This window comes from Maylandia zebra, linkage group LG3 (genome assembly GCF_041146795.1).
Source record: "Maylandia zebra isolate NMK-2024a linkage group LG3, Mzebra_GT3a, whole genome shotgun sequence".
Classification (NCBI taxonomy): domain Eukaryota; kingdom Metazoa; phylum Chordata; class Actinopteri; order Cichliformes; family Cichlidae; genus Maylandia; species Maylandia zebra.
This window is the reverse complement of record NC_135169.1, coordinates 4974149-4988101: the sequence shown is the minus strand read 5'-3', so window position 1 is coordinate 4988101 and position 13953 is coordinate 4974149. Positions and strand designations below refer to the sequence as shown.

Genomic DNA, 13953 nt, shown 5'->3' with positions numbered 1-13953 from the left:
TATCTCCTATTTTCAGTCTTAGCAGCACCTCTCAGAGTAAACCACTGTAAACTTTCTGCCATTCATCAGACAACAACATCATTGAGCCATGTGGTATTCTTAGGAGATTAAGACCAAAAAGTGACACAAAAATGAAGACACAAATTAAATGCCGAATTAAAATCTACAACATGTTTAGGAAGACTTAAAAAAATAGTGATTGACTGCAACAAACCTTAATAACTTTTATTTATTAGTATTTGTTCTCAAGTTTAAAAATGATACACATGTAAAGCTATGTCAAAGGTTAGCTATGGTATAATTAGATGTGTATGTATACTCCATATATCTTCAGTATTATATGAATCATATGATGAAAAAACACTTACCTCACGTCTTTTCTTATCACAAAACCGATGAATCATCCACTGCCCTTTAGTGGCTGCTAGCCGCGTCCTTAGCATGTTTTATTTCACTTCCCGCTGGTCTATCACATTATTGTCTCCCCAGAAACACTCCCCTTGAAATTTTCTTTTTTCCTATATTCATTGTGTTTTGTGTGTTTTTGCACAGTTTTTCTATTTGGTGGTGTTTTCCTAAGTTGCAGTCCATTTGGCCTCTCAGGGCCACCCTACTGCTGAAGAAAGAGTCGTTTTAGTTTTTTGAGAGAAAAACTGAATTATAACGTTTACATAATTATTAAAACACCTGACCTTTAATCTTTTGGGTGTGATGCAGCAAGCTTTTCACACCTGGGTTGGGACATTTTATTTGATTCTTCTTTCCAAACATTCTCAAACATTTGTCAGGTTGGTTGGAGACTGTTGGTGGTCCTCTTCAGGTTTCTGCAGACATGTTCAAAATTTACTTTGTGCCATGCGTTGATGCTTTTCTCCAATGTAGAGGTAGAGCACTCCTCTCTGCACTCCACATTTGTGTTCCAGAGGGATTCAATAGGTAGTGATAGGTAGGTAATTACAGTGGCTTGCAAAAGTATTCGGCCCCCTTGAACTTTTCCACATTTTGTCACATTACAGCCACAAACATGAATCATTTTTATTGGAATTCCACGTGAAAGACCAACACAAAGTGGTGAACACGTGAGAAGTGGAACGAAAATCATACATGATTCCAAACATTTTTTACAAATAAATAACTGCAAAGTGGGGTGTGCGTAATTATTCAGCCCCCTTTGGTCTGAGTGCAGTCAGTTGCCCATAGACGTTGCCTGATGAGTGCTAATGACTAAATAGAGTGCACCTGTGTGTAATCTAATGTCAGTACAAATACAGCTGCTCTGTGACGGCCTCAGAGGTTGTCTAAGAGAATACTGGGAGCAACAACACCATGAAGTCCGAAGAACACACCAGACAGGTCAGGGATAAAGTTATTGAGAAATTTAAAGCAGGCGTAAGCTACAAAAAGATTTCCCAAGCCTTGAACATCCCACGGAGCACTGTTCAAGCCATCATTCAGAAATGGAAGGAGTATGGCACAACTGTAAACCTACCAAGACAAGGCCGTCCACCTAAACTCACAGGCCGAACCAGGAGAGCGCTGATCAGAAATGCAGCCAAGAGGCCCATGGTGACTCTGGACGAGCTGCAGAGATCTACAGCTCAGGTGGGGGAATCTGTCCATAGGACAACTATTAGTCGTGCACTGCACAAAGTTGGCCTTTATGGAAGAGTGGCAAGAAGAAAGCCGTTGTTAACAGCAAACCATAAGAAGTCCCGTTTGCAGTTTGCTACAAGCCATGTGGGGGACACAGCAAACATGTGGGGGACACAGCAAACATGTAGGGGACACAGCAAACATGTAGGGGACACAGCAAACATGTAGGGGACACAGCAAACATGTGGAAGAAGGTGCTCTGGTCAGATGAGACCAACATGGAACTTTTTGGCCAAAATGCAAAATGCTATGTGTGGCGGAAAACTAACACTGCACCTCACTCTGAACACACCACCCCCACTGTCAGATATGGTGGTGGCAGCATCATGCTCTGGGGGTGCTTCTCTTCAGCAGGGACAGGGAAGCTGGTCAGAGTTGATGGGAAGATGGATGGAGCCAAATACAGGGCAATCTTGGAAGAAAACCTCTTGGAGTCTGAAAAAGACTTGAGACTGGGGCAGAGGTTCACCTTCCAGCAGGACAACGACCCTAAACATAAAGCCAGCGCAACAATGGAAGGGTTTAAAACAAAACATATCCATGTGTTAGACTGGCCCAGTCAAAGTCCAGATCTAAATCCAATCGAGAATCTGTGGCAACATCTGAAAACTGCTGTTCACAAACGCTGTCCATCTAATCTGACTGAGCTGGAGCTGTTTTGCAAAGAACTGGCAAGAATTTCAGTCTCTAGATGTGCAAAGCTGGTAGAGACAGACCCTAAAAGACTGGCAGCTGTAATTGCAGCAAAAGGTGGTTCTACAAAGTATTGACTCAGGGGGCTGAATAATTATGCACACCCCACTTTTCAGTTATTTATTTGTAAAAAATGTTTGGAATCATGTCTGATTTTCGTTCCACTTCTCACGTGTGCACCACTTTGTGTTGGTCTTTCACGTGGAATTCCAATAAAAATGATTCATATTTGTGGCTGTAATGTGACAAAATGTGGAAAAGTTCAGGGCCGAATACTTTTGCAAGCCACCGTATTTGTGCACACTTCCATCCAGCCTTAATGTGCACAGCACAGTCCAGAAATGGCAAACTATTATTTGTTGTATCTTCCTTGGTAAACGTTATGTTTCTATCCACCGAGTTGATGTGAGCAGTGAAGGATTCTACTTTTTGGGTTTGGATTTTGATACAGGTATCTCTGGAACACAAACTCGGGATAATCAGGACCCCACAGAGTGGGCTCATAGGTTGCTACTGCTACTTGAAGCAAAGAGTTTTTTTTGTTTTTTTTAAATTCTATCATGGGGGACCGGCAAATCCAATAACAACTGCTTTTCCGCTCATCTTTCATCCAGCCATGTTTCAAAAAATCCTTGGAGCACAACAAGTTATACTAGCCTGGGGCTAGATTAGAATATAGATTAATTTTTATCTGATTTGATAAATGATGGTTAAATTCATTCCCATGGATTATTGTGTTTACCAATGAATAGAGAATGTAGTTAAGGTAATTACTTCTTATGACTCAGAGGTTTCTTAAAGTGTGCAGAGAAATCACTGATTACAATAAACATAAAGAAAAAGCTGTCAGGGTATTTCAGCCTTTCACATATTTTACTCTTAAGTTTCCATCCGTGTTTGTTTACTTTTCAGATTTAGTGTGTACAGCCAGACATAATGGCAGACTGCCAAAACTGACTACTACTCATAGTTTTACACCTATTGATCCACTGTCAGCCACACCCACAACTTCCTAATCCCTGTAGCTTTGTCAGCGGATCACGTCTTGTCCTGTGTCTGTATGAGCTTCGTGCCTTCTTTCAGTGAAATTGTAAAGAGGGATTGAGACAGTGTGAGGGTTTGTGGAGTGCTGTAATGAATGCTGTAGTGGAAGAAGTTCTTTGTTCATGTTGTTTTTTACTACAAATAATGAATAGAAGATGCAAACAAAAAGAGTGAGAGGGGCAGGAAAAGTTGAAGGTGGGGCTTTGTGTGTGTTAGGCTGAGGCTACAGCAGTCACCTCCAACCAGAGCACTTGGGTGCGAAAACTATGACGTCCTCCTCTTCCCTCAGAAGTGATCTGTGGCCGGCCGGACTTCATTCCACAGATGTGCTTTAACAAAGTGTGAAGCTGAACTCTGAGCTGTGACAGTGAAGCAGTGTGAGAGTGTCAGTAGATGATCAGCAGAGGAAAGTGAAGCTGCTGTGAGCTGATGTCCTGAAGGGCTTTTAAAGAGTCTCTGAGTTTGACAGGAACATGAAGATGTTTGTGGTGTTTGTGATCCTCCTGCACGGTAAGTACACCTTCCTCTCTCTGCTCTCATCATCAGCTTTTCTTTCATCTCTCTCTCTTTAATGTGTTGAAGTGCAGCAGGAGGAGATTTCCATCAAACACTGGATTCTGATTCAGATCAAACTAACAATCCAAAGCCGCTAAATCTGAACTTGTTACAATCACTTGCTCTGTGTGTGTGCGTTTGTTTTTGTTTTTTGGGGTTTTTTTTGCACTGTCCTATGAATGAATCAGATTCCTGGAAGGGTGCAAACTATTGGTTTGTTTAGCTTAAGTTTGTATTTTCACTACAACTTGTGGAAGTTTCATTAACTATATATTTCAGCTACAATTTCCATTTTGCATCATGTTTCTGTTTAGCTCTTTGTTCATTAATTGTAGTTCTTTCACATGTTTGGTTACAGTGTTGTACTGTGCAGTTCAACAGAATCTATTCTCTTTGATAGCACTGATCAAGCTGTTTTTACTTCAGTGCCTTTTTTAACTCTTCACACATTAGCATTAACCAGCTTTGTGAGTCATTTCTAATCTGCCTATGTCTGTGTACAAATGTTTGAACATATGGCAGATAAACTGTATGCGTGTACGGTCCCTCGTTTATCGAGGAAGTTAAGTTCCAAAAATAACCTGCGATAAGTGAAATCCGTAAAGTAGACAACTTTATTTTTTACAATTATTATAGATGTTTTAAGCCTGTAAAACCCCTCACTATATCCATTATGGACTTTTATCAAAGAGGCATGAACATTTTAGCACTTTTATCTCTTGTTTAAATGCTTTCAAAGTTCAAACCTTTGTAGAAAACTGAGTAGAGTATTATAGAATGAAACCTAAGGCGCCCTTAGGTGCCTTTGGCGGTATAAAACGTTTCGCTGGATGCATTCTGTACTGTACAGGAGACACAGAACGAGATTGATTGACAATGGTCTACAGCCATTCACGACGCAGACACAATGCGCTGTAAAAAAAGAATAAAATTTAAAAAAAAATGCAAAATTGCACAAAAACAATCAGCAAAACAGCGAGGCCACAAAAGGTGAACCATATTATAGCGAGGGACCACTGTATTAGAATCAATAAGGCACTGATAAGAATCATCTGGAGCAGACGTAGAATTAAAACTTTATTACAGTCTCTGTGCACATGGGCAGCTGGAGACCTGATGGTTCAAGTGTGGATCCTGTTATACTTCTAAAATTTGAGATGTAAATTCTCTGTGGACATCCGTGTGTTTACCATGTGATGAAGAGATTTATATGAGGTCTGAGTGGACCTGAGAGGCAGGTATGTATACGCAGATATAGACATGCACAATCACACATGCGTACCAGCATATCTGTATGTGGTGATGTAATCCTTTAATTCAGACTCCATGATTACAAAAGAGAAGGAAAGGTTCTGATGGGATTCTTAAAAATGTAGAGAGTGAAAACGAAGGGAGCGAAAGAAGAAAAAGGCCTACAGAAGTCTTATGGGTAGCTAGAGGTGGTAAAGTAAATCGATTTTGGTTTGGTTTAGGTAGCCTAACCTGGTGACTACTCTCGATTTTTATCTTTAGTATTTTTCTTGAACCACTGAGCCCTGAGTTGTTCCGAGCCCTTATCGGAGGAGACCAGTCCAGAGCATGACTGCCATGAAAAAAAAACAGCCCCCTGCCTGGACCCTGGGGAGGGGCTTCTTTTTATGACTTCCAACAAGATTAGTATGAATTTAGTGTTGTAAGCAGAGCTTATTGATGTGAGAACCTCTTGGGATTGACCACTCACACGGACTGAGATATCCCAAAATACTACTTGGAGCTAAAAAAACAAATATATATATAAATAAATAAATAAATAAACAAAATAATAATAATACTAAATTTTCCTACCCGTCTCATGTATATGTATATATATATATATATATATATATATATATATATATATATATATATATATATATATATATATATATATATATATATATTATCTGTATATATATATGTATATATATATGTATATATATATGTATATATATGTATGTATATATATATGTATATATATATGTATATATATGTGTGTATATATATATATATATATATATATATATATATATATATATATATATATATATATATATATATATATATATATATATATATATATATATATATATATATATATATATATATGTGTGTATATATATATATATATATATATATATATATATATGTGTGTATATATATATATATATATATATATATATATATATGTATGTGTGTGTGTGTATATATGTGTGTATATATATATATGGTAGTTGGTTCCATCCAACTACCAACCACCTCAGTAGCACATGGAAACTCCAGTCAGGCATCATAGCGGCTAAGACGAACAGGTGCACAGGTTGGTCAGCCTGGTCTTGCAGTCTTGGCTGACTACTCTGTCTTCCAGTAGCTGGTGTTTTGCGCCTCTGGTATTCTTACCAATTCCTTTCTGTGTGACACTCATAAATTGAGTCGTGTGCCGCCTGGATTGACTATAAGAAGGTCTATGGCGCAATGCCCCACACATGGATCCTGGAAATCAACACAAAATCAACAGGATCCTAAGAGCCTCCATCAGGAACTCAATGGGGATGTGGCGCACAACACTAGAGGCCAACTTCAAGCCCATAGCACAAGTCACCATCAAGTGAGGGATCTACCGAGAAGATGCTCTGTCCCCACTGCTATTCTGCAAAGGCCTGAACCCCCTCAATGCGATCATTGACATGACTGGCTGTAGAGTATGTTTAGTCTTCAGTTTGTTCAGCTATCTGTGTTTGTTTTACGTTTCAGATATAATGTGTGCAGTCAGACATCGTGGCAGACTGCCAAAGATGACTTCTTAGAAAAGGGGAGACCATTGTGTGTCCTCATAGTTTTACACCTGTTGGTCAACTTTCTGTCAGCCTCACCTAGAACCTTCAAATAGTTTTGTCAGCTGATCACGCCCTGTCCTGTGATTGGCTGAGCTTCAGGCCCTTTCTATGTAGGGATTAGTTTGTAAGAAAGGGTCAGTTTGTTTTACTGATGTTTGTAGTTGTACTGCGAGTGTTGGGAGGTTCAACTACATATTTCAGCTATACTTAATACCTCTGTAACCCTTTACACATTAGCTTTACCAACTGTATCAGCCATTTCTAACCGACATACGTCTGTGTCGAAAAGTTTAAACATATGCAGCATAAAGTGTTTTTGTGTATTAGAAACAAAAAGGCTCTGATAAGCAGTTTTGGGCAAGTTATTTAAAAAAAACAATTAGTGAAGTTAGTTCTTCAAAAAAGTAACTGAGCTAGTAACTGAGTTACAGTATTATAAAAATAAGTAATAAATAAATATTAGGAAAAGTAACTATTGTGTTACTTTAAAATAACGTTTAATCCTATGGCGTATAGGGCATAATTGGCCGTTTTTGACTACTTTTGATTTTACCTCTACATTTCATCTTTTAAAACTTGAAAAACTTAAAAACTCTTACCTTGTTTGGTATCATTCTTATCAGCACAACCTTTATGGCACAGACACACAGCTCTCGCTCTCACTCATCTGTACTGAGTTTCAGAAGCAGGGGCGATTCTAGGATCAGAGCTTTGGGGGTGCTGAGCATCCAGAGAGCTGCCCAGCCAGGCAAGTAGGGCTGCACGATTTTGCATAAAATGAGAATCACGATTTTTTTTGCACTTATTAACTGCACATCAACTTCATAACAGTTGAGACTGAACATAAAAACAATAAATAAACATAAAAACAACAAATGTCTCACATTTTGTCGTTGCCGCAAAATGTTGTACTGCTTGAAATTCCGTCTCCACCGTTGCTCGACGCTGCGTGTATAGAGCAGGTAGTGCAACAATAGAAAAATAGTTGCGGGACGGCACTGTGTAGCGTTTGTCTAGGGTGTTGATCAGGGCTGTGTGCCCTGTAGTAGCTAGAATAGGCTCTGGACAAGGATCAGAGAATGCATGAAGTTAAACTTGGTTATTTTTTAACTCTGAGTCAAACCTACAACAGGAACTTGATTTGTGTTTGTGTTTCTGTCCTTCCAGTTTCCCAGCATGCTCTGGCTGTGGTGGTGGTGGATGTGAATGAGGGGGAAAGGTCTGTCCTGCTCTCCTGTCTGTACTCAGATTCTATACTTGAGAAAAATTCAACAGTGATGTGGACTCGCAGTGACCTTGATCCCAAATCTGTACACCAACGACGAGAAGAAGGAGACGATCTTACAGGACAAAACCAGCGTTACAGCAGACGCACATCAATGAATCGTTACGCTTTGATCATTAAAGACTTCAGCCTCACTCTGAGGAAACCCACAAAGACTGACAGCGGCAACTACACCTGCTCCATCAGTGCTGGAGGGAAAGAACGAAAACTCAGAGACATCCAGCTGCAGGTCAAAGGTCAGTAACAAACTCAACACCTGCTGTAATTACAGGTCATAAGTCAGTACTGCAGGGAAAGGTTAAAGATTAAACGAACGCAAAACAAGTACAAACGTTTGTGGAAACAGCAAAACATGAGAAACAAAGCAGATAAAATGTGTTCTTAGTTCTATAACTTCTGAAAGACATGAGCTCTGTTTCATGTAGGTTCTACTGCTTGTGTGCAGATGTGTTTGTGTTTAGCTCAGAGAGGTTCAGCACACTCACGTCTGTACATATATCATACATGCATTAAAAGTTTATGCATGGCCCAACACAAAACCTTTAGCGGTATTTTGCTTCCGCTTCTACAGTTTATGTTTTGGTTTCTTGTCCTCTCAGACCAGCAGGTGGAGGTGAAGGTGAGGGAAGGGTCAGAGTCTGTCATCCTGCCCTGCAACACAAAACCTGACCTGCCTGAGGACACCACAGTAGAGTGGACTCGCTCTGACCTCGGACTCATCACAGTCCATGAGTATTCTAACAGAAATGATGACCTTATAACTCAGGACGAAGTTTACAGAGACCGAACGATGATGAGTGAAGACCTGCTGAGAACTGGAGACTTCAGTCTGACCCTGAAACACCCCAAAGTGAAAGACACGGGACGATACATCTGCACCATCTACAGGGACAAAGACATCCTGACACAGAAAGTAGTGCTGCAGGTCAAAAGTAGGTGCTGGAGATAAAGGTCAAAGGTCAATACTGTAGACACAGGTCAGAGATTAGAAGTCATTTTGTTTTATGTTTCCCCACAGAACCATTTCCATCCTGGGTCAAAGATCTTCTGGTTCTCCTGTTTGTCTTTGTGATTTTTGGAGGTCTTTTATATTATTTACGTCACTATTACATGTCAGGTAAGAGTCTTTCCTACTACACTACCCATAATACCAGTGGTTAACAGGTGGCCTCTTGACTGTGTTCAGACCAGACACATGAGATCTTGAGATCAAAGAACGAGTCAGGAACAAACTGAGACACAATCTGATTGAGACTAGAAGGCAAGGAGGGCGCAGGGAGGTCATGTGACCATCACAGCTGCTGCTGATGTCATCGTGTTGTGCTTTGTTGTCCTCTCAGATTACCAAGTGGAGGTGGATTCAGGGGTGGCGTCTGTCAAGCTGCCCTGCAAAACTATATTTAAATTCCTAAAACACACTAAAGTGGAGTGGAGGGACAGAAACAACAGGAAGGTCCATGTGTATCAGAACGGCTCTGACCAGCCTGAAAAACAGCACCGGTTTTACAGAAACCGAACAGAGATGAAGAGCACATCTCTGCTGAAACCTGGAGACCTCAGTCTGACCCTGGCATATCCAACGGATGACGACAACTTCACCTACACCTGTACCATCTACAGCAGGAAAGGAAACATACTGACAAGGAAAAATGTGCAGCTCCATGTCAGAGGTCAGTGCTGCTTATACAGGTCAAAGGTTTTGACACACTAGACTAGACACACTGACATGAGACAAAGACCAAAGTAAAACAGGAAACACACCAACTGAACTCTAGACATGAAAACTGAGGAGACAGAAAATAGAGTCCTAAAAAGCAGGACAGAAAGGCACAAAGAAAGCACAAAACATAGTTTTTACCTTGTTTCTCCCCGAATCCCACACAGTGCTCATGTCTGTGGCGTGAATTGTGACAACCCCAACTCCAAATCTGTACAGTGGCTTCTCTCAGTTCCCAATACCTAGTGAGAAAACACATGAATTAAACTGCCAAGCAACACACACACAAAGTTCTCACTAACAAACCCATCGCGAACTCAACGATCCAGCACCGACTGAAGCTCAGCCACTCGCTTAAGTAGAGAGGCAACTGATGAAGGCAATCAGCTGGCTTCAGAGCAGGAACTCTCCTCAGCCTGATGATTCTTGTAATTCTTTCTTCCGGATACACACACCCACGTCCAAACACCTATACACATAAACAGGGACAAGGCTGTGCAGAGATTTTTAAATGGGCGGGTGCTCAAAGTTCAAAAGGGGCACAGAGAAAAGGCCGAATAACAACAACCCGCATTCATCAACAATCTAATATGGAATCACATCATACTATATCACTGTCATCAGGTGGGGACAAGGCAAAGCAAACATATTCCATGTTTACCTGATGGGTACAATGTTGCTCTTGTGGGGTTTCTGCTGCTCCTGCTGTGATAGTGCTGGAGGGCAGGGCTGTGCTGATCCGAGACTGTAGACATTAAATGCAAAGATTGGTGAAGGTGCTTGGAACCATAAGGAAACAAAATAAACTCGGCTCTGCCTGTGACTCAGTTTGCCTCTCTTACTCTTTCATCTCCTCATCTCATCTATCACTCTCCACTCGATGTCCATCTGACAACAAGGCACAGTTTGCTATTGCATTAATCTATTATTTAATTATCCACACTTCACAAATCTTGCACCTAATCCATAACAAAGTAATGATAGACAATATTATAGAACTATTCTTACGAAGCATTTATAGACCGTGTTATATCATAAATAATAATTTTTAAAAATCTATACACATAAAACAAACACTAATATAATCTGTTTCTTAATGTGTTTTCTTTAACATACAGTGTGTCTTTTTTAATATCATAATAATCCATAATTATGCTGATATGCATATCATCATATTGCATATGCAAGTCCCTCAGAAAGGCAGGAAAAGCCCTGTAACTTACTTTAAAACCAAATATGTTCCCTAAAACCGTGGACAGAGCTACAGACCCATGACAGTTGTCTTTTTAACATGTTTTAATACTTTGTATCTTGTTCCATTTAATTTGAACAAGCCTCTTAAAAAGTCGGTGATCACAGTCGGCCTCTCTCGGTTTTTATTACCACTGTTCATTTTAAAGCTCGGTTTTTAAAACCTTACGATGTAACTACAGCCCAGCCCATGCAGCAGTATAATAATGACTAATAATATATTGGAGTGGGCCTGATACTCATGTCCCAGGACAGGCCCATGACAGTGCTGCCATCAAATTGCCTTTCTTTGCTTTGACTCTGTCTCCAACAAGAGGTGAAGCAGATGTTCTTACATTAATGGAATCACTAATACAACAGATCACCTGAAAACGAGTAATGAATTTGCTGAAACAGATGTCTTTATTAATGAATTGTACTGACTAGTCTGTATTTCTCTCAGCTGAGCTGTTTCTGAAAGAAGAACTCGTTCATGTCACAGAACAGACATCTTTATGACATAATGTATCTGGCATGCAGAGAATCATGTTCATTTAGATGTTGCTGACATTTAAAATTCAGTTTTGCTTTTATTTTGAAACATTTTTATTTTATTTCAATATTTTTTTAGTCTGAATAAATCAAACTTGCTTGATAGGACAGCTCTCAGGTAACAAGATGGCAAAAAAGTCTTTGACTCTGAAATAAAACAGCAGAGTTCTTTAAGACAGAGCTCTGCTGCTGATTAGACAGAAACCAAATAAGACAGTTTCTGTTCAGTTGAACATGTTTCAGACTGGAACCAGTCAAACTTGATTTCATTGCAAAGATGCCATTTTCTCCATTCAGACAAAACATGTTCAGAGCTGCTTCTGCTGCACAGCTCATGTTGTGTTGTGACTCCTCTCAGTCCCCCAGGTGGAGGTGGATTCAGGGGAGGCATCTGTCCTGCTGCCCTGCAAAACTACTATAAACCTGCCTAAAGATGCTAAAGTGAAGTGGATGACCAGATTCAACAGGAAGGTCCACGTGTATGAGAACGGATCTGACCAGCTTGAAGATCAGGACAACCATTACAGAGACCGAACACAGATGAATAAAGACCTGCTGAAAACTAGAGACCTCAGTCTGACCCTGAAAGACCCCACAGACTGGGACACAGACATCTACACCTGCACCGTCTGCAACAGGGAGGGGAAAAAAATCCTGATGAAACAAGTGGAGCTGAAAGTCAGAGGTCAGTGCTGCTGCTGGGTGTGAGCTGCAGAAGAAGAAGAGATGATGAGATCTTCATGAACACAAATCTTAGTTTGTGCTTTAGACTGTTTATGAAATTTGTTGTCCTTCAGTCTGTCAGGTGGAGGTGGAGGAGGGGGCGGAGTCTGTAGAGCTACCTTTCAAAACCACAAAAGAGCTGCCTGCAGATGCTAAGGTGGTGTGGTGGAACAATGATGACAGGAAGGTCCACGTGTATAAGAACGGCTCTGATCAGCCTGGAGAACAGCACCAGCTTTACAGAGACCGAACAAAGATGAAGAGAAGATCTCTGCTGAAGCCTGGAGACCTCAGTCTGACCCTGAAACAGCCCACAGAGAGAGACAGTGGGAGGTACAGCTGTAGAGTCTACGGGGAGATCAAGAGATACAAAAGAGTGCTGCTCAGAGTCAAAGGTTTGTGTGTGTGTGTGTGTGTGTGTGTGTGTGTGTGTGTGTCTTACTGTGTGTGTGACTGTCTTGTGTCTCCTCTGCAGGGAGAGTTCAGGTCCAGGATCAAACAGGGGACATCAGGAACAGAAGCAGCTCCATTGATCCGACTCCTCTGATGGCTGATCAATCAGTTTGATCTGTGTGTTTGTGCATTTTCTACCTTAAATGTCCTGTATATTGACTGTTACCTGTAATGTCACTTTCTGACCAACAGCTGGCACTCTTACAAATACCAGATCTGATTTGACTGCAGTTATATCAGAGGACATTTGGCCTCAGTCAGATGTGACTTGTGTCCAGTCACATCTGTCAGTGACCTGTAACACTGATGAATCGCTAATGAATTGATACACATTACGTATTAAGCAGAATATTGGGCTATTATTAATCTGAAGATTGAAGAACTGCTGCTGGAGCTGATGCTCAGTAATAAATAAATACACACAACACAAAATGCTTTTGCAGGTACCATGTATTTAAACAAAATCAAGGAAAAACAAGGGAAGAAAAGGAAAAATGTAAACAATCACCCTTTTCTTTCCTTTTTTTTCGCCTGTCCTGTTTGGTTCTTTTGCCATCAGAATTATTGTCTAAAGGCCAAAAAAGATGCCCAATGCATTTACTTTACCAAATGGACCATCCCGGCCTTGCCGTATTGGTCTATTGATTCACCTTTGCTTTTATTGTTTATTTTATTTTATTTTCACTCGCTACAAACGGGACAGACATGACTGGGGAAAAGAAAAGGGAGAAAGAAAGAGGGAAAGAAAAACAGCGGTGAAGAGGAACGATGATAAAGGGCAAAAAACAAAAACCAACAAAACAGACAAAAAATGCATATATCAACCACCTGGATCACCTGCTGAGAAAGAAAAGAGAAAACAAGCAAAAAAAGAGACCAATATAATAAACAGCATCATCGCGATTATCTATGTGAATATAACAGTAAATACTAAAAATTGAATATTATTGTGCAGTACGTAGGATCGACAGCGCACAGTGCGCTTTGGTTTGACAGTGTGAGCAGTTGTTGGTCGACGTATAACCCATCTTGAACATCCGATGACCTGTATAGTGCACTCTATGTAGTATTTTGTATTGAATTAATTGCAGACTGGGATTTCTAATTAGATGAAAGGTTTTTAAGCAAATCTGAGACCAGAAGTTTTGGTCTAAGTTAACTGATCAATCCGCTTCCCATTTTGCAGTAGGAAGTGA

At 40.3% G+C, this 13953-nt stretch overlaps 1 protein-coding gene across 1 annotated transcript; it reads left to right on the top strand.

Annotated features, from left to right (window-relative positions):
- Positions 1-3863: 3863 nt before the first annotated feature.
- On the top strand, positions 3864-12012 carry LOC143414225 (uncharacterized). The gene is made up of 6 exons (XM_076878136.1): positions 3864-3900; positions 7965-8318; positions 8682-9014; positions 9101-9199; positions 9423-9752; positions 11948-12012. Exons 1-6 carry the CDS (start codon positions 3864-3866, stop codon positions 12010-12012), a joined length of 1218 nt encoding a protein of 405 aa, XP_076734251.1.
- The last annotated feature ends 1941 nt before the right edge of the window (positions 12013-13953 follow it).

Bases quoted from the DNA above. Each gene is read 5' to 3' on its own strand.
- LOC143414225 (XM_076878136.1), top strand. From the start codon at position 3,864: ATGAAGATGTTTGTGGTGTTTGTGATCCTCCTGCACG. The intron at 9,015-9,100 runs GTAGGTGCTGGA...GTTTCCCCACAG, and splicing joins AGTAGTGCTGCAGGTCAAAA to AACCATTTCCATCCTGGGTC. The intron at 9,200-9,422 runs GTAAGAGTCTTT...TTGTCCTCTCAG, and splicing joins ACGTCACTATTACATGTCAG to ATTACCAAGTGGAGGTGGAT.